The sequence below is a fragment of the Stylophora pistillata genome, chromosome 2, assembly GCF_964205215.1.
Source record: "Stylophora pistillata chromosome 2, jaStyPist1.2, whole genome shotgun sequence".
Taxonomy (NCBI): domain Eukaryota; kingdom Metazoa; phylum Cnidaria; class Anthozoa; order Scleractinia; family Pocilloporidae; genus Stylophora; species Stylophora pistillata.
In genome coordinates, this window is record NC_142520.1 from 29,513,899 (window position 1) to 29,535,265 (window position 21,367).

General features: G+C 40.9%; 2 protein-coding genes across 2 annotated transcripts; one reads left to right on the plus strand and one right to left on the minus strand.

Annotated features, from left to right (window-relative positions):
- Nucleotides 1–6,961: 6,961 nt before the first annotated feature.
- On the minus strand, nt 6,962–7,435 carry LOC148738258 (putative ATP-dependent DNA helicase Q1). Its single transcript, XM_088749396.1, has one exon. It carries the CDS (start codon nt 7,433–7,435, stop codon nt 6,962–6,964), a length of 474 nt encoding a protein of 157 aa, XP_088605522.1.
- Nucleotides 7,436–18,645: 11,210 nt separating this feature from the next.
- Nucleotides 18,646–20,166, plus strand: LOC111335929 (uncharacterized). The gene has a single exon (XM_088749397.1). The coding sequence runs from the start codon at nt 18,646–18,648 to the stop codon at nt 20,164–20,166; it is 1,521 nt and encodes a 506-aa protein (XP_088605523.1).
- The last annotated feature ends 1,201 nt before the right edge of the window (nt 20,167–21,367 follow it).

The window sequence follows — 21,367 nt, forward strand, 5'->3', positions numbered from 1 at the left end:
CTAGTAAACACGGGTTGAATGGTCTTTTGTACCTAGCTACTAAGATCTCTAAGTTGTCGTTTTACAGACTGCAGCATCCTAGACTCTACCTCCACATTTCAATATATATATATATATATATATATATATATATATATATATATATATAAGGTGTAGAACGTAGATATTCGTAGAACAGTGCTCAATACATTAATGTAGAGCGAAGTATATGTTTGTGGAGGAATACGCTTTCATCCCGACAAGCCTGTTTCGTGGTTGCCCACTCATCAGGGGATTTAATAATTATTAATCCTAGCATCAGCACTGCACTGATGAGGCACTGAAGGCCGAAACAGTTCTGTCTGCAGTTAGATATAGCTCTTTGGCATACAAAGCTCTGCTTTCATGTCCAAATTGAGCACTGTGGGATGAGTCATTGCCGCTAGCATTGCGCATAGCTCACTAGACTTTTCTAGTTAGAGCACTCTGGCATGGCTTAGACGATACCACAAATGTGGGATCGTTTGGGGTGACCAGATCGGTTCTCCCCCATCCTAGCATCAGCCCTGCATTGATGAGGCCCAGAAGGCCGAAACAGTTCTGTCTGCAGTTTATCAATCATTGTAAGTAATCAACTACCTCTGTAAATAAAACCATTGATTTAAAAAAAAAAAAAAAAAAAAGTTCTGTCTGCAGTTATATATATATATATCCAAGTTGGAGGAAGTACTCATTTCTCGCCGTAGAATGTTTACTTTTGTAGTCGTTAGATATTTCACAAAGAGGTAGTAGTGTTAACCTACACCGCGATTTTACGCGAGCAGTGGGCCGTACTTATTCTCTATAAGAGGTTTGTTTTCAATAATTAAATTTCCTTCCACTATTAGCTTTCGGCCCTCTTGACACTGTTCACATAAATTAATTTTGAGATTAGGGATTCAGCTAAATTCAACACAGTTCAGAGCGCGGTTTTGTAAAACAATGGTTACCTTTGTTTAAATAACCGGCTCCTAGCGTCCGAAAAAAGGAGAAAAAATAATCTAACATACAGGCATTGGCTAGCTGGAGATTACTGGGTATACCCTGTCTAGAAAATTGCTCTGTGCCAAATACTATTTTCCCTAAATAATTAATTTCCCTCATTTTTAAGATAAATCTTAGTGATAACAAACATGTTAGGCCTATTTAAAAAATACTTACCTTGGAAATGGCTAAATTGAGGACGTCTTTGAAGTATGAGGGTAATAAAGCAATACAAGTGCAATCCACCCATTTGTAACAAAATTGTGCGGTTATTATGGCCCATACAGGAAATGATGTTAAAATCTGCCACCAGGGAATTTTCTGTTGCTAAAAAAAAAGACAACGTGGGAAATGTTAATGACTCATGCTATCTTGATATTGACGGCTTATTTTTGGTTTGCTGAAATGTTTAACCAAATTCAACAGCAAGACCAAGCGATTTCGGCTAAAAAAATTAATATGACATTTTATGCCTCTTACTGTCCGAGTTCGAAGTCTGTACTGTAAGTTTAGGACAGTTTTTTTCCGCTCGGATTTATGGCAAACATAATTTTGAATTTAAAGAGCGGAATAATTACACAAAGCTGTTGTCACACTCCCTTCTTTTCTTGTCCAACGCTTAGACTTGACAGGATGTACTCTCTCTCTTCCGTTGATATCCTGGGATGTTTTATTGGAATATCATCCAAAAAACAAACCAAACAATACCTACAGAACCTGCGATGATATGAAAAAAAGCGGGTAATTTGAAACCAAAATGTATCGGAAAAGAAAGACATCAGCGCGTAGGTCACACATCAAGGTTGGCACCCATAAAAAGACTAGACCCTGTAACTAATCTACGCGACTAGTCTTGGAGACCAATTCCCTTCATGTGAACCACCCAGTTCCATCAAAAAATCTAGTAGCAAGGACCAAAATATGTTCCCTGCGACTTGTCTCCCTAGATTGTCCAGGTTCCTGCGTGCGAACTGTTATTGGGACAAGTCCTTGTGATCAAATGAAAATAATCTAGTCACCGACCAGTATTTCGAGTCAAATAACTTCCGGTTTTTGTCACTCGCTTTATCGCAGTTCTATTTCAAATTTTATTTAACATGACTTGGAGAATAAATCTTTATTTTTTTTTGTCGTAAAGGCTCTGTTTGAATAGCGCTGTTCTTCAGTTCAGAGGCCCGTTTCTAGAAAGTCCAGGTAACTTACTCCTGGCTCGAAGCCACGTTTTAAAATCAAAATTTAAAGGATAGGAAAGCAAGCTCTGGAACCCAGTCCTTTTTGTTTCTTTAGCTAATATTTTTATTTCATCATTTTTAAAACTTTTGAAATCCCCATCCTGGATGAGAACAGAACAGCTTTGCGGGCCCGTCAAGTTACAGGGAATTTTGAGAAACGGGCCCAGGACCAGTAACCAATATACGGAACCCTGGGGAAAAAAATCTTTTCAAATTTCAAACGACTGACAATTTTACAGATCGACAATATGCTGTTGTATTGACGTGAACGTTTGCTTCAATGTTCTTAGTCAATAAGACAGATTGTGGAGAGATGGAAAAAACAATTTATAGTCCTTCCATTTACAGTCTGTTGAAGGCGATTTTTCTCCCCTCTGTTCCCCCCTGAAAACCATGTGACTCTTCCCCACCCACCAGCAATAAACAATGGCTGGTCCCTGAATAAACGAAAATTCACATTTTTGCAATAATCTCCCTCAAAAGAGGCAAGCGAAATTGGTAAATCATCTGAAATGGCCAGAGAAAAATGTTTCAAATGGTAACGGCAAGAAATTTTGATAAACTTCGAAATGCTCAGGGTCTATTCCAGACTCCTATTCCAAAAACTTACTATTGAAACTTTGCTAGTGCAGTGCAGCACTCTATAAAAGTTAGTCATATTCTGTGCCCCATGAACGCACCTCTCTTTGTGAAGAAGTTGCGTGAGTGTGACTCGAAACTTGTGTTGCAAGCATCGAATCAACCACGTCGCTGTTTTGTACGTTTCAGCGGCCGAAGCTTCATGTAAAAGGTATTGTGAGTTTGCAATGATCGTCATCATTGTTATTTAAATAGGTACTCAGTGGTATCAGTAGCGAACTCGGTTTACTGATGTAGCAATATCGGAATTGAATGTAGCGTACACACAGCGAACTCAAACGTAACGAACTCGGAATGTAGCAAAACCGGTTGTTACCTTCTATGTAAGCACATACCAAAAATGTAAAACGTTGACGGCCATCCTCCCCAAAGATCAGAGGCGCACAGCAAACCAGAAAGAAGTTTACCAACAAACTCATCAAATATAATTCCTAATTAATGTAAAGTAAACAAACCAAGCATAAAGTTCAACATGTTTGAGGATTTAAAGATGCCTCCTTTGCAAAACAAAGAAGAAGATATTCAGTTTAGTCCAAGCTGTTAAAGGTAAAATCAGCGTACGCGCCACGAATCCGATCTCGCGCCAGAGCTAAGTGCCAGTGTCCCATTTCCCTTAAACAGGATACCAGTCAAGAATGTCAGGATTGATCTGGGTACTTGTATATGCTACTGGGTGGGTATATCATTGTAAGAGTGAGATATCTTGCTTAGGTATACAACACAGTATACCGACCAAGGCTCGATCTCGAATCTTTTGATAAAATTGGCCATCGTGTCTTCCAGCCAACTAGACTGGAAGTTTTCTTAAAACTGACATACAACCACAGTATCCTTTACTTGACTCTGCGCTCGATAAATTACATCTTCGTTCATTCAAAACGCCCAAAACAGACTGATTTAAAAATTTTTCCTCCGTTGATAAAGTAAGTTGCGTCGGTAACGAACACTGCACAAGAGGCTATACATTAGAGAGACAGAAAGGTGACTGGATAATCGCTTTCGAGACTTTTTTCAAATTTTCCAGAGCACATCCTGGTCCTGGTAGCGTGTAGCAAATTGTTCTTATTAAAGGGTGTAAGATAATTTATAAAACGACCTGATCCTTTGTCTAAAGCATTACCTATCCTTTTTTGGTTTAGGCTTAATTAGGACTGTGTTATTAAGTTCTCTTTGGTCATGCTCTTGTCATATCAGGACGTGCCAATACGCAAATAAGAACTTATGCTGAAATCAAGCGTACTGTGAAAGTCTTTGTCTCGACAGCCGCGATAGATTCCGACCTCTTCTCGTTCTTTGTGAAAAAAAAAACTGTCATCACACTTAAGCGTCGGCACAATAAACTTGATAACTAAAATCCTTACATGACACGTTGACGTTTATCAATCGATGTTTTTCCGGAAAGTTTGATTTACAGTGTAAATTGGACCTTAGGCAAAGTAAATTAAATAGAGTTAATCAAAGGGAATTCGAGTTCCCCGAGTTCGAGTTAGTCGATAGTAAATGACTGAAAAAAAAAATGGGATCAAATCCAATGAGAATCGGATCTTGTTCGAGTTAGCAGAGGGTTCGAGTGAACAGGATTCGAGTTAGCGGGGTTCTATTGTATGCCTCTTGATCGAACTCATCAGGGATGTGACCTATAGAAAAACGTAGCTCGTACTCCAAAGACAATTTTCTTAAATGATGCCATTTAGTAACTATGCCTAAGTTTGTGCAATCCCTATCCTCTTAGAAACCATTAGCCTGAAAGAAATCCCCATCTAATTACATTACCTGAATAGGCTAAAGCGCAGAGCATGCTTCTCCCTAAAGGGGGAGCCCAGCTACTCCACATGGCTTGCATGGCTGGGAACTTCACACACTGTCATAACAAACATTGATTATCTCACTAAACATGCGTACAAACTTCATGGTTATAAGTAAAGACAGACCGGCATGGTCTCGCCATATGGCTTTAATGGTCGCGTCGCATTATCACCTTCAAATTATACTTTTGCTCTCACAAGCGTGTCTTGAAGGGCTTGTGTATTTTCGTGAGCGTATAGAATATTGATATTCTGGACGGATTGGGAGTTTGCGAAAGCCATTTCTAAGCCGTGTCATAAATATGTTTGCCCCGAAGCATACGGACAATGATTCATTAACCCTATTCTGCGTCTTTTTTTTTTTAAAAAATTGGAATAGTTTTGTAAGAAAAGGTAGGGTCTATCGAATGTGGACCTTTATGTACTTACCGAAAAAAATCGCTAATAACATACTTGCATTTCTCGTAACGTTTTGTTGAGAAATAACTTTAACACTTCAGTATAAAATCATAAGCCGGGCTAATTTGACGTTGAGTAACAATTGTTTGCAACGCTATTGAATTTGCGAGGAGACAAACCTTCATCGCTAAAAAAAGTCGCGTTTACTATTCCCTGAGTTATCCAAGATTGCCCCATGTTGTACACTGAAAATAAAAATCTTATAAATCTCTAGTCCGGTCAAGCTGAACCGGAGAACGAGAGTGCTCAGAGCATGGAGGAGAATTGACGATACACCAAGTCTAGAGGTCAGCTGAGTAGCAGGAGGGAAAACTAACAAAACTAGTACATATTCCTGACTCCTTACTCCTGAACCAGATTTCTGCGCTAAATCCGAACATTCGCAACATAAAATAAGAGACTGAAAAAAGCAAATATCGATGAGAAAACTGACCACGGTAAGACCCTACAGAACTCTGAGACTAGGACTAGGTTTACTCTAGAGGAGTGTTTTCCGGATTCGTGAATGTTTCCGGATTCATCAATTTTGGAGTATTCGGATTCGTAGGCGTTTGCACTGAAAGGATATTCGGATTCCTGACCGTTTACACACAACGACAACTCCGGGAACATTCGAAATGGAATGGTTACCAAGCCCAGTGTTGTTTCGTCGTTCGATCGACAAAGTGAAAATGCCTCCCCCAAAAAAGGCTAGAGTAGATCCAGATGCCACTGAGGCAAATTTGAGTTGGACAGATGCCAAGCAGTCTACGTCGTCGGCGATTAAGTGTGGCTGACGTTAAACTTCCTTGCAATAATAATTTGCGTTTCTTCAGAAATACTGCGGTACACATGATAATATTTATCGCCTGAACCTGCAACAAGATTAGGCAACCGGAGACCGCCAGCAATGTTAGCACCAGATCCATTTTGATTTCACCGCAAACTCAAAAGATTGCAGGTGGAAATAATATCCGGATTCGAGAAAAAAAGCGGTTACACGACAAAACTTTCCGGATTCAAAAGTTATCGGATTCAAAGTTCCCACTTTAAATTCCGGATTCAAAATCTCTGGAGACACGACCAAACAGGGAAGTTTTTATTTCGGATCCGTCCACTTTCGTGTAAACGGCAGAATGAATCCGGTACTAAAACGTTTCGGATTCATCACGAATCCGGAACAATTTCCTCAAGTGTAAACCTAGACTTGAGAATTTGAAAAACGCCCCCTAATTAGATATGCACGAGTAACGATAATGCGCAAACAATTGGCCAATCAGGTGGCGCGACGGAAGTGGATTTTCACGTCCGTTGCTTGTCAAAATTTGTTGTTATTCGAAGGGAAATCACATGTGTCAAAATTGGTGTTCACATGTCGCCGAACGAGAATTGTCGATTTTGTGGCTGTAGTTTTAAAGTTAAATGCGGCTCATACCTGTCATCAGAAAATTTATTCAGAGCATCGAAGAGAAGTGATGCTTATGGAGTAATTTTATCAGACGTGTGTGCTGGAATTGGCATCGAACTCATTAAAAACAACGAACAGTTATCCGATCGCTGATGCAATCCGTGTGCTTGGAAAGTCAGAAACTTGGGACAGCTACATGCATTCATCCTTAAGAATGCAAATGGCCAATGCAAAAATCCAGAAAAGCTCAAAAGTGCAAATAAGCGGCAATTAGATACGCCAAACAAATCTAGCCCGGCATGGAGGAAGAATATAGCCGCTCGTATGTGCAAACCACCTACACCGAAATCAAGAAAATGCTTAAATATGAGCGAGAATATCGATCCAGCTTCATCGAAGAGAAACATACCGAGGAAAGATGACGATTTGGAAAATTGTTACCTCTCTCCCGTCCATATTTCTATGGTATGAGACTCGTCAACGATGATCGCTTCGATGGCGTCTTTGAACTGAGAGTTCTTTCTGAGGTGACTCAAAAACCTCGAGGACAAAGCTTCCTCAGCCGAACCAAAGTTAGCAAGTTCAAACTTAGCAAGTTCTTCTACTGGGACACCGTCCGAAAGACTTGTTGCTTTTAAGCCAATTTCTTGGGCCTCGACAACCTGGTCGTCAACGATGCTTTTCAGAGGGCAAACGACAACTATGCAACAGTGTTTCTTCGTGAGAAGCTGCTTGACTCGCACACCAAATCTAAAAATAATGCTTTTACCGAAGCCTGTCGGTAAGACCGCCAACACATCTTTATTTCTGGAAAGTTGACGTATGGCATCTTGCTGTTCTTGTTTTAAAACAAAGTTTTCTAAGACATAAAAAGTAGCTAAAGAATCGTTCAACGCAAGATCACATGCCATTTGAGACAGCGCGTCACCCTGGCCGAAAATAGACTGGACACTAGAAATAACTCAGAGGGAGTTGGTACCTAGTCACGATAAGTGCGAATTGCGGGAAATTGAAATTCCTGAATAAATCCTGACTTTTTCACTGTTGATCTAATGAAAATGAATCCTTCTAATGCAATTCGCAGAAGACAAATGCCCCACGCCTTCAAGGCGGAGATGGAGTGGTTTGCGAAAGGCTTTCATCAGCCAAAAACTAAGCGTGAGATATCCGCAACAACTATTGATTCATTTCAAGACATGATATGGGATAAACCCCTCGACGATCTTCTACCTACTTACGGTAATTTTTTTTTCCATTTGGAGCTACATATTTGCTCTTGAAAGGAGACAAACCAACTTCAGGTTGCGATGTTGTTGAGCTCTGTCAAGGTTATGTTTCTTGTTCTAACATAACTTAATGTAACAACAAGTAAATAAGAAGCTCATTGCAATTGCCCAATTGACATTAAGGGTCTGTGATTGCTAGAAGAAGCACAGCTACCTGAGATGTTAAGTTCCTCACAGTCTTGACAAGCACCATTTCTCAGTTATCTCTCTCTCTCTTTCTTGTCATCATACACCCATGAATTATTTGCCAAGTAAAGTGCATAAGCAATTAATACTCTTGATATACTTGAAAACTGTTGATTACATAATGATATTGCAATGCAATAGACCTCTTTCATAACAAGGTCAAATTGGAATTAAAGTACTTTGGTTTAGTTCTAAAAGCCTTCCTAGCCTCTCTACAATGTGCAAGTTATATTCAATAGAGTTTTTGTTCTAAAATGAGGCCAGAGGGTTGTAATAATAATAATAATAGTAATAATAATAATAATGTGAAATATTTTTTTACTACATTTTAATTTTGGATATGCTCAAATGTGCTTCACAATATTGAGCAAGGAAAGAAATATTTCAAATCAAACAGAAATTAACAATCTCATCTGGCAGAGGTCAGTTTGCTTTTCACAAAGTCAAGTGAAGTAGAAATCGGTATGTTGATAAGAACTACACAAGGTTTAATTAAGATTGATTCAAAATAATTTCTTGTGTAGTGTCCAAAAATAATTTTGTCAGTTTGAAACGATTGCCTGCTTAAAACGAATTTTTTTTAATACATTCAGATTTCAATACTTCACTGACTTTTTTAAGATGCACCCAAAAATGCATAGAAAGGTGGTGTGTAGAAACAAATGAGACGGAGTACTTAAAAGGACAGATCTTATTGATTTGCTTGATTTGTTTGTCTATTAGTTGTTGCTGTTGTTAATATTGTAAGGAAAGTGAGCAAGTGTGTTCCTGACTTACTTTAAATATTCTTAGAGCGCTGGATTCCATGTTTTTCTCAAGGCAAACTACATTTTATGACGAGTTCTCGTGAAACAATCACGTGTCATTTCTTTGTAAACAGGAGCGGCTGTTTTAAGCGAAACGTAAACTGATATCTACGTTCAAAATAGTTAGTGTTCGTTTAGCACTGATGTTCACCTTGCGAAGCCGCGCTAGACGACAGGCGCTCTTGTTTATCGAAACCAGACTTCCCCTTCCAAGTACCATACAGTGTCCAGTCTATTTTCGGCTTGGGTGACGCGCTGTCTCTAAAGGTCGGCACACACGAGGGGACTAGTCCCTGCGACTGGTCCGTGCGACTAGTCCCGGCGACAAGTCTTTGAAGGGTTTACACGAGGGGACCGGTAGCAGGGACTAGTCCCTTAGGGCGTTCACACGAGGGCACTCAATTGCACAAGAACATAGGAAAATTAAGAGGCAAAAGAAGTTTCTTAGTCTGGGGCGTTACACGAAAACAATTAAAATTTGGTAACTTTTCATTGTAGCACTATTAAACATCAACGCAAACGAACTACACTTATTCAGTCAGATCATTCATGCTTTTACGTGTTCCGTTTTTGTTTTTTTTTTTATTTTATTTTTAACAGACACAGAGTCAAATAGGGTAAAAATTCCATCAAAACGGCTCCAAGACATCTGTATATGTTTACAAAACTAGAAATAGTTTTTTATTCTTCAGTTGTAGAAATCTAGAAGTCAGGGAAAATTCATAGAAACTGCAATGTTTACAAATACCGCAAGTCACGCATCATGCTGACCCGTGATTGGCTTATTTACCGTTTAGTCGCAGGGACTGGTCGCACAAACAGTTCACACGAAGGGACAAACATTTGTTTCATGCGACAAGTCCCTGCGACTGGTCGCACGAATTCAAACCAGTTTGAATTCGTGCGATCAGTCTCAGGGACCAAATTTTGGTCCCTGCGACCACAGAAATGTGTAGTTCACACGAAGGGACTAGTCTAGTCCCTGCGACTAGTCCCAGCGACCAGTTTCATGCGACTAGTCCCTTCGTGTGAACTACACATTTCTGTGGTCGCAGGGACTTGTCGCATGAAACAAATGTTTGTCCCCTCGTGTGAACTGTTTGTGCGACCAGTCCCTGTGACTAAACGGTAAATAAGCCAATCACGGGTCAGTATGATGCGTGACTTGTCAGTATGAATTTTCCCTGAATTCTAGATTTCTACAACTGAAGAATAAAAAACTATTTCTAGTTTTGTAAACATATACAGATGTCTTGGAGCCGTTTTGATGGAATTTTTACCCTATTTGACTCTGTGTCTGTTAAAAATAAAATAAAAAAAAAAACAAAAACGGAACACGTAAAAGCATGAATGATCTGACTGAATAAGTGTAGTTCGTTTGCGTTGATGTTTAATAGTGCTACAATGAAAAGTTACCAAATTTTAATTGTTTTCGTGTAACGCCCCAGACTAAGAAACTTCTTTTGCCTCTTAATTTTCCTATGTTCTTGTGCAATTGAGTGCCCTCGTGTGAACGCCCTAAGGGACTAGTCCCTGCTACCGGTCCCCTCGTGTAAACCCTTCAAAGACTTGTCGCCGGGACTAGTCGTACGGACCAGTCGCAGGGACTAGTCCCCTCGTGTGTGCCGACCTTAATGGCATGTCGCAAGATCTATCTCTTCTTGGCTAAACGCCATATTGGATGTGATGCATAACAAACTGACGTCACATTCTGCTGTCAATAAAAAATACTGGACCATTCAGAATCGTCCGTTCGTGAGCGAACGGGTTATTCAAATTTTCAAGTACTACTGGCAGGCATTCCTTTCCCTAGCCCTAACCTCTCCCCTTTCCCCCGCCTTCTAATTGTTCGGCTCGCTCCATTTTACGCGCGGTCTGGAAAATAAAACAGAAAGCTTAAGAGAGTGTCTCTGTAAAAGCGGTCCGGTCGATTTTGCTTGAGACACAGATTTCCCTCATTTCTTGTGTGTTGTAAGACATTCATGTGCCTATAATAAAACCACAATCCGTTTGATCGGATCTCTTTATTTTTCAAAGTTTTACGGAAATGAAATTTCACTCGAGCGAAGGCCTGTCGTGACACTTTCTAAGACTTTAATTTGAGACAACTTTGGAGGACAATTTAAAAAAAACTACGGAACTCAGCAAAAAACAAATAGCACAGCCGTGCATATTCACTCTATCTTATCCATCGAGGCGACTTTCGTGAACATCACATTTCAATCAAAGAAACAGGAAGACTTATCGGTTCGCTTAAGTCACACACGCGAAAACCAATAAAATTTAAGGTAAATTTTTGAAAAAGTGAGGCGTTCTTAGCTGATCCAACTAACATAGCTAGGAAGAACACGCCATAGAAAAGGTAACTACAGAAAAAAACTTTGCGGCACGACCTTTGGGAAAACTTTATAACTCCACGAACTTACCTGATTTTTGGCAACCTCCGAGTTTGGCCGCCATTTTGAACGTCTTGTCAACATGAAGCGCAACAGATATAAACCAAGCAGGTAGATCTAAAACCGTCTGAAATACATACGGAAGCAATTCAAATTAATTTTTCTTTCAATTCAAGCAGTAAAATTTGCAATTGTTTGTTAAACTTACCATCCCTACATTCCCAAGCGACCATTTCTTCCAACAATTCAAACACTACAACAAGTGTTCGAATTCCCCTACATCTACATCTACATCTACTTTATTACTCTTCAACGCTATTCGACCCCTGGTCGATTCCACCTTAAGAAATAACCTGTGTTACCCAAGCTTCGACTCGAATGTGAAGTACGAATCACAAAACACAACTGCTTCACCTTCGAGGCAATATCAGCCTGGTTTTTTTATTTTCTGATCGACAAGAACAGCGATCACGAAGCGATTGCCATGTTTACCTAATAAACGAACCGCTGACCAGCCGCTAGGTGAAAACAGTACGGCTCAGTGGTGAGGGGGAGGATGTGGGGTGGGTGCGGGCAGATTATCAGATTTTTGGGAACATTCGAATATATTCATTAAAGCATCATAATATGTATTACGATTCTCAGTATTTGTGCAAAAGCATGCTTTGTGTTGCAGATCTAGACAACTTTTGTTTTGCTCCGGGTATTCTTTTTCTCTTTAAATACGTTTCGTTCCATAAAGGATCGGCATCAGTTCATATATTCATAAACAAATCTTTACCATGTACTGTAAATAAATGTGTTCAGATAATCGAGATAACCACTGAACCTCTTGTATCGCATCAGGGGTAAAGTTTCTTGTCTTTGCTAAACTCCGAGAGCGTGGAGCGGCAAAGACGCGACACACGAGTCACCAATCTCGCGGCCTCTCCATGCTCACAGGATACGCGTAACCTCACTATATTTAAGAAAAATAAGAAACTGCTCGCAGTCTTTATTCTGTTTAACTATTTCATAGGAGTGACGCGAGTCTCTTCAATTGAGTGAGAAAGTCACAAACCCATTCTTTGCCTAGCGAGCGTAACCACAGACCACTCATGAACTGCTCCCTTGGCGCGGAAATCAGTGAAATCGTATCGAGTATACAAAGTTAGAACGAGTTCCTTTAGACCTCCCGAACTCGTATCGCGTCGGCAACAATTATGAGTACAGGAAGAAGTCTTGAAATCTGCTAGATAAATTTGTTTCATACTTTCTGAGAAGTTCAAGAAATTCGGGAGCATTCCTACAAAGAAACTAAAATGGTAGGTAACCGACTTAGTTTTTCAGATAATTTACAATAACTGAAAATTTGAGTGTCTGTTTGTGGACCTTACGTCTTGCCCAACAATATAGTTGCAAAGATGTTTATAGTTTGCCCACACGATTAAGCTCTTTTCTTGTAAGCTGTCATCGTTTCACAAACACCACAGCAACGGAAAATCTTTCCGAGCCTCCTTAAACACCGTTGTTGTCCAACCACACCTCTATTGTTTTTAACAGAGAGCACTTGCGTCCCATGTATTTGCCCAGTGGTTGTTTTGATGACATTCAGGCCACACCTCATAAACTTCGTGATCCCTCGTGGACCCCAGGTCAGAGGTTAGCGGAGAAAGTTTGCTGCAAATCTCAACACGAAACATACTTATAAAGATACATATGATGCACGATCCTCGCAGTAGATAGCGCTATTTAAGCAATAGCGAAAATCAGACCTGAAAAAAAAAACCAGGCCTGTACGGGATTCGAACCACTGACCTCTGCGATACTAGTGCAGCGCTCTACCAATTGAGCTAACATGCAACTGGGAGCAGGCCGTTAAGTTGATTCGTAATAAACCCGTGAAAGTGAATCAACTTAACGGCCTGCTCCCAGTTGGCTTGTTAGCTCAATTGGTAGAGCGCTGCACTAGTATCGCAGAGGTCAGTGGTTCGAATCCCGTACAGGCCTGATTTTTTTTCAGGTCTGATTTTCGCTATTGCTTAAATAGCGCTATCTACTGCGAGGATCGTGCATAATATGTATCTAATACCGCAGTACAAAATATATGAACTTCATATATTTCATTGTATCTCATATTTATAAAGAGTTGTAGAGGGTAACTGAAATGAAAAAGAAAAGGCGTCCTGCATAGTAGTCTTTCAAATTTCTTTTTAGCCAACAGGGAGTCGTGCAGAGGAATGGGGCGAAAGCAACCAAAACTTAAGAGCAGGCCGAGGGAAGGAGCTTATCATTTGTTTAGCCGGCCTTTTCCATGTTTTTTATATACAAGCGTGGTACACCAAACATTCGGTTTACTTATAAAACTCTTTGTCGTTGTCGTATGAAAAAAAATGGACAATAAATTTGAAAATGAAAACGGAATAGGAATATAGAGGCAAGACCGATACAACGTAGATAAGTTTTAAGACGGAGCACTATATTTCGGCTGGCCAAACCAGCCTTCTTCAGGTGCCTGAAGGAGGCTGAAGTTCTTCTGGTGCCTGAAGACGTTGTATCGGTCTTGCCTCTATATTTATATTCGTTATTTTGGGCCGATTAGATCATGGCTGATCCAACGTCCAAGAGTAGGATTATCGCTCACGGTTGCTTGCTGAACATTTAAAAAAGAATAGGGTTTAGTGATAAAAGGTCAGATCGATTAAAGGTATGAGCTGAGACTAACATGGTTCACTTAACAATTTTATGTCGAGCTTATAAGTGGGAAACACTAAAAACTGTACATTGCTAGTTTTTTTAACGCCATACGTAAATGACATTGGTTACTGTTGCGGAAAATCAAATTTTAGAGTCAGCTTTGTATAGTAAGCAATGATTTTACATGCATTCTTGGGAACAGCAGAAATGACTTAGAAAAAACATTCTAAGTACAGTGTTCATTCCATGCAATGGGGCATAAATAAAAGGTTCTCGTAAAATAGACACCTTATTTTATACCACAGAAGACAAGCAAAAAGTAATATGGGTACCCCGGTTAAAAATACATCGATAACTCTATTAATTAATAGCAGTTCTGATTTAAAGGAAAAAGTTATGAGAACAAAATAAAAGTATTCTGTACCACTAAGCATGCCTTCACGGTTTAGACTGGGAGTCCCAAAGCTTTTTAAGCATGTTCTAATATCTTATGACGATAAGCCCCCACCCACCCCACCCCACACCGTTCTGTTTTCACCCAGCGGCTGGCCAGCGGTCCGTGTATGAGGTAAACATGGCGATCCCTTACTGAACACCGCTCTTGTCGATCAGAAAATCAAAATACCAGCATGATATTGCCTCGAAGAAGAGGCAGTTGTGTTATTTGATTCGTACTTCACATTTGAGTCCAAGCTTGGGTGACACAGGTTATTTCTTATAGTGGACTGACGAGGGGAATTTTGAACACTAGTTGTGTTTGAATTGTTGGAAGAAATGGTCGCATGGGAATGTAGGAATGGTAAGTATTACGAATAATTTCACATTTTGCTGCTTGAATAGAAAGTTGAGTTTATTTGAATTGCTTTCGCATGTATTTCTGACGGTTTTAGATCTACCTGCTCGATTTGTGTCTGCAACGCTTCATGTTGATAAGTCCCTCAAAATGGCGGCCAAACTTGGAGATTGCCTCAAGGTAGTCTCAAGGTAGTCTTCTGTGCCTCAAGGTAGTCTTCTCGGTCTCTTATTTTTTAATATATATATATGAATGACTTAAACTTTGCTGGCCAGATCGCTTCCTTGCGTCTATATGCCGATGATACGACAACTTATCGATCTCATCACGATATCACTTTCTTGGAAATTTCCCTGAACCATGATATTGACATCCTCCTGTCTTGGCTTTCTCTTAATTATCTTATGGTCAACAACATAAAGTCCCAAGCTATGATGATCGGAGATATTGCTTACGACCCTCAATTTATCATTGGTGACTCTAGAGTCGAGTTATCTAACTCACTCAAAATCCTTGGGGTCACAATTGACAACAAGTTAACATTTGCTGATCACATTCTGAGTGTCATAAAAAAGGTCTATGCCAAGATTGGTGCCCTTAGGAGACTCAAAAAACTTATACCTGTAGATGTCTCCCTATCACTCTATAAGGCGTACATACTTCCTCACCTGGAGTACTGTAGTCCGCTATTGCTTGGAATAAATAAAACACTGAGCTCTAAACTTGAGTCAGTCAATAAGTACGCACTCAAAACTTTGCTTAATCTCGGCAATAATGTTGATTACAATACAATCTTAGCTAAAAGCAACATGAAAACTCTAGAACATAGGCGATTTTATATTTCCTTGGTTTTACTTTTTAAATGTATGAAATGGAACGGTCCGGAATATATTAAAAACTTTTTTAAATTGCGGGAATCTAGATATAGTTTAAGGAATAAAGGTGTAAATCTAGTGCAACCAGGGTATAATAATAGATCGTATCATAATTCCTTTACATATAAAGCTAGTCACCTTTGGAACAGTTTACCTAGAGAAATTAAAACAGCATCTACGCTTAGCGATTTTTGTAGTAAACTTAAGAATTTCGATTTTAGCACTCTAGGACCAATCTGTAAATGTAATACATGTAGTTGACTTTTATTGTACGTACACATACATTGTCATTCTTATTCATATTCATCTACTGCAATATCTTTCACCGAACATAATGTTTAGACTCTTTTAACTATCAATATTAATCACCTACAATTTTACAATTATCACTCGTACTCTAAACTTATATATTTTTACCTATAAGTTTTAAGTACTTCTAATAATATACCTTTAATTATAGTTAATTTATAGTCTACCGTTTTATACATGAGCCTCTGGCTCGGGCAATTGGGCAACCATGCCTCACGTTAGACAATAAACTTTGATTGATTGATTGATTGATTGATTGATTGATTGCCGAAAATTAGGTAAGTTCGTGGAGTTATAAAGTTTTCCTAAAGGTCGGGCCGCAAAGTTTTTTTCTGTAGTTACCTTTTCTATGGCATCTACTTCCTAACTATGTTAGTTGGATCGGTTAAGAACGCCTCTCATTTTCAAAAATTTACCTTGAATTTGATCGGTTTTCGTGTGTGTGACTTAAGCGAACCTATAAGGTGTCATTCAAGTCTTCCTGTTTCCTTGATTGAAATGTGATGTTCACGAAAGTCGCCTCGATGGATAAGATAGAATTAATATACGTGGCTTTGGTATTTGTTTTTTGCTGAGTTCCGTAGTTTTTTTTAAATTGTCCTCCAAAGTTGTCTCAAATTAAAGTCTTAAAAAGTGTCACGACAGGCCTTCGCTCGAGGGAAATTTCATTTCCGTAAAACTTTGAAAAATAAAGAGATCCGATCAAACGGATTGTGGTTTTAGTATAGGCACATGAATGTCTTACAATCAATAACACAAGAAATGAGGGAAATCTGTGTCTCAAGCAAAATTGACCGGACCGCTTTTACAGAGACACACTCTTAAAGTCCTAATTTTCGCCCAAACTCCACAAGAACGCCTGCTCTGCAGGCTACGGACCCACTCTTTTGACCAACAAACCACTTGGCAGTTGTGTGATAATGAAACCATAGTACACTGAGCTCAAGATGAGTCCTGTAAAAACAAAATACTTGTTTGTTTAAAAGTAAAACTGCTTAGGGACCAGTCATTATTTGTCACTTGGAGTGTGCGTTGAGGATAGGCCAGTCCCGATTGTGCTTGGCAACTTTTGAGCAACTTTGAGCGTTACCGCTGGCCACTTTGGAGTAACTTTTTGCGATTAGAACAGCATCCAGGACCCAGTTGTTCAAAGACCGATTAGCACTAACCCAGGGTTAAATTTTAACCCAGGTTTCTTCATTTCTCTATTCAAGAACCTTTTAGGCAACATTTTCCCTATTCTTTTAGAGAAACCAATCATCAAATTGTAGACAAAAACAGTTACACTGAATTTTCATTTGAAGCTTTCAGATCTGAAATTGAATTTCACGCTAACCCTAATTATCTTAACCCAGCTTTGAAAAATTCGGGCCAGAAATGTTTGTATATCTGAGCAGTTTTCGTGCAAAATATAGCTTTAGAGCACAAATCAAGCACGAGAAAGTCAAAGTTTTCAACAAAGTCGTCACGACTTTGTAGAAAACTTCAATTCATGCAGATTCCTTGAATTTTTACCAACCTTTTGACACATGTAAATGCCTGTCACTTGACAACGTTTCGTTCGGTAAGACGTCAATGAAGCATGTGTTTTGTTCCGTTACACTCATGATTATCCTTAAAATTCGCCCATATTTACGAGCACCGTTTTCTTTAAAGCTAAGTTTCAAGCTATCATTTTTTGACTGATGTTACAAGTTATTGTGAGGAACACAAAATCAAACTTTTAATCAAAGTTCACAGAAAAATATCGAGAAATTTCGGTGGCACCTTTTGAAATTTGGGTAACATTTTGGATTTTTGGCATTCCAGTGAGCAACTTTTCTGCATTTTACAAGCGCAATCGGGACAGACCTAGAGGAGGATTGTTTTTCATTGGTTTTTTTTTTTTGGTGCGGGGGGACATGGTTTTCCGTGGGAACGGAGGAGGGTCAGTCGTCGCGAACAGAGTTGAAAGGGCGGACTACAGACAATTGACTGCCAATTAACTGTTAATAAGGGGGGGGTGTCATAGAAATATTACGGAGCGTCATAGAAATATTACGGGGGTGTCATAGAAATATTATGGGGGTAGTGGCTAGACCTTGCTTGGAGCCGGTCTAGAAAAGGAAAAATAAGGCGCTTCCTTCCCTCCACTAGCCTGGGTGGACACCTTGGGCAAGTGTTAGCACACCCTTAGCCTCCCTTAACCAGGGTTACGGTCCCACTGCCTTGTGGTGGCTAGGGATAGCTAAAGGCTAAAGGAGCAAACCCCGACAGAAAAATCGGAGTGGAGCCCCGTCAGGCAGTTTTTGACGCTATATCATTTTCTGGCAACTCCTGCAGGCGACCTGGTCCCGAACGTACTGGCCCTGCCTTTCCTTCGGACTCTACCAGCAAGACCGAGAGGGGGATTCTGGGACTTGGGCAAACCAGTATCTCCATATCAACCGCCCAGGCAAGCGCATGGAGAGGCAACTTCAGCATGCCCTACGGCTTCGCCTGGCATGGAAACAAACCGGGGAGTGGCAGTTACCGGTTTTAAGTCATGGCTTGATTGGCGTAGAGCCAGACGCCAGGGTCATTCCTGACAGTGGGAGGGGCTTTTTAGCCCCATTGGATAGCTACCGCCCGCTTAAACTGGGCAGCCCCCAGTCAATAAGGTGCTTTCCCGCCACTGCCCGCCTGTCTTGTTGGGGTGAGCAGGACTTAAGTCTGGAAACAGTCTGACAAGTGGGCTGCGACTTATTCACCTAAGAATCAAGGATCTATTAGAAGAAGACCAACTCTCACACTTGGGAGCTGGAACGTCCGAACGATGCTGACCGGACTTACCAAGGACATACGTGACATTGATGGGACACGCAAAACAGCTGTCATCGGCAGAGAATTGGTTAGGCTCAAAGTTGATATCGCTGCTTTACAGGAAACGCGCATAGCTGGTTGCGGAAGCCAAACGGAAAAGGAATACACATTTTTCTGGCAGGGTAGAGCTCAAGATGAGCCTAGAATACATGGAGTTGGTTTTGCTGTCAGCAACAAGCTAGTACAGATGGTGGAGCCGGGCTCAACCAAGTCTGAGCGCATCATGCACATAAAACTCAATACCGATCTAGGTCCCACCAATTTGCTTTCTGTCTACGCTCCAACCCTGACTTCGAGTACCGATGCCAAGGATACCTTTTACAGCCAATTGGATGATGCTATCAAACATATCCCAAACAACGAAGTGCTGATTCTCCTCGGCGATTTCAACGCTAGAGTGGGCAAAGATCAAGGCTCCTGGCCTGATTGTCTTGGTCACTTTGGTGTTGGCAAATGCAATGAAAATGGTCAGCATCTTCTGGAGCTTTGCACCTATCATCACCTCTGTATTACAAACACATTCTTTGGTGTGAAGCTGCGCCATAGGTTCTCGTGGATGCACCCCAGATCCAAAAACTGGCACCAACTCGACCTCATCGTCTCAAGACGGGAACACCTTAATAACATTCGTACTACAAGGGCATACCACAGTGCTGATTGTGACACTGATCACTCCCTTGTCTGCACGAAGATCCAGTTACGTCCAAAGAAGTTCCATCGTGTCAAACAATCTGCTACACTTCGCATTAATGCTTCTGCCACCGCCATCCCTGAAAATGTCTCTATATTCAACGACATCCTGAGCTCGAAACTCGGAGACTGCCTGGAACTTAACACAGAGGACCACTGGAGCCATATCAAGGACACTACCCTTGCTGCAGCATTATGTGCAGCAAATGTCTCTATATTCAACGACATCCTGAGCTCGAAACTCGGAGACTGCCTGGAACTTAACACAGAGGACCACTGGAGCCATATCAAGGACACTACCCTTGCTGCAGCATTAAAGGCCTTTGGCAAGAATGTACGCAAAAGCCAGGATTGGTTCAATGCAAACATCGCGACTCTTCAGCCGGTCATCGAAGCAAAGAGGAATGCCCTGCAGAACCGCCATCGTAATCCATCACCCAGCTCTTTGGAAGCACTTCGGGAGACCAGGCGTCGTGCGAATGAAAAATGTAAGATCTGTGCTAACAACTTTTGGATGAATCTCTGTGCTGAAATCCAGTTAGCTGCTGACACTGGAAATTCTAGGGGCATGTTTGAGGGTATCAAGAAGGCGATTGGACCTACACAGTCCCAGTCCTCACCACTCAAAACATCAACTGGTGAAATCATCACTGATAAATCAAGGCTGATGGAGGGCTGGGTGGAATACTATAGCGAGCTCTATGGTAGATCGACCAATTGCTCGACAATCGCCACCAGCTACTCTGCAAATGCTGGGAAGAAGGATACGTTCCACAGGAGATGAGGGATTCTATTATCTCAACCCTATACAAGAACAAAGGAGACCGCAGTGATCGTAACAATTACCGTGGCATCTCACTTCTATGCATTGCTGGAAAGCTGTTTGCCCGAGTAGCATTATACTGCCTTCAAAAGATTGCTGAAAGGGTGTACCCTGAATCCCAGTGTGGTTTCTGCCCTAATCGGTCGACTGTGGATATGATTTTCTCTTTGAGACAACTCCAAGAGAAGTGCAAAGAGCAACAACAGCCACTCTACATTGCATTCATCGACTTGACAAAGGCGTTTGACCTTGTTAGTAGAGACGGCCTTTTCAAGATTCTGCCCTTACTTGGCTGTCCTCCTAAACTCCTGAGCTTCATCAAATCTTTCCATGATGGATCTCGGGGTACAGTGCAGTATGATGGAAACAGGTGTGAGGCATTCGATATAAACAGCGGCGTAAACAAGGATGTGTGCTAGCCCCAACTCTCTTCAACATCTTCTTTTCAGTTTTACTGAATCATGCTTTCAAGTCCTCTGAAGAAGGTATCCTGATACGATCTCGTTCTGATGGTAAACTCTTCAACCCTGCATGCCTTAGAGCCAAGACCAAAGTGCGTAAGGTAGCCATCCGTGATCTTCTCTTTGCCGATGATGTTGCCCTCGTTGCTCACAGCGCTGAAAAACTCCAACTCCTCCTCAATCAGTTTTCGGACGCATGTGAGGCCTTCAGACTTACAATCAGCCTAAAGAAGACGAAAGTCATGTGCCAGGACAATGCAGCCACACCCGCCGTAACGATCAAAGATTACACCTTGGAAGCCGTCACACAGTTTACCTATCTCGGCTCCACCACCTCAAACAACAACTGCCTTGAAGTGGAGATTGGAAAGAGAATTGGCAAGGCTGCAACCAACATGGCTAAGCTGTCTGCCCGTGTCTGGGAAAACAAGAAGCTAACTACCCAAACTAAAGTTACTGTGTATCGTGCCTTGGTAGCGAGGCTTGGACTACCTACGCTAGTCAGGAGAAGCGCTTAAACATCTTCCATATGAGATGTCTTCGTCGCATCCTCTCCATCTCATGGACAGATAAGGTCTCTAACAATGAGGTACTTGCAAGAGCCAATATTCCCTCGATGTTTACCCTGATAAGACAGCGCAGATTGAGGTGGCTCGGTCATGTGTACCGGATGGAGGATGGGCGAATCCCTAAGGATCTGC

Excerpts from the sequence above, each read along its gene's own strand:
- LOC148738258 (XM_088749396.1), bottom strand. The coding sequence starts at position 7,435 with ATGGCATGTGATCTTGCGTTGAACGATTCTTTAGCTACTTTTTATGTC.
- LOC111335929 (XM_088749397.1), top strand. The coding sequence starts at position 18,646 with ATGCTGACCGGACTTACCAAGGACATACGTGACATTGATGGGACACGC.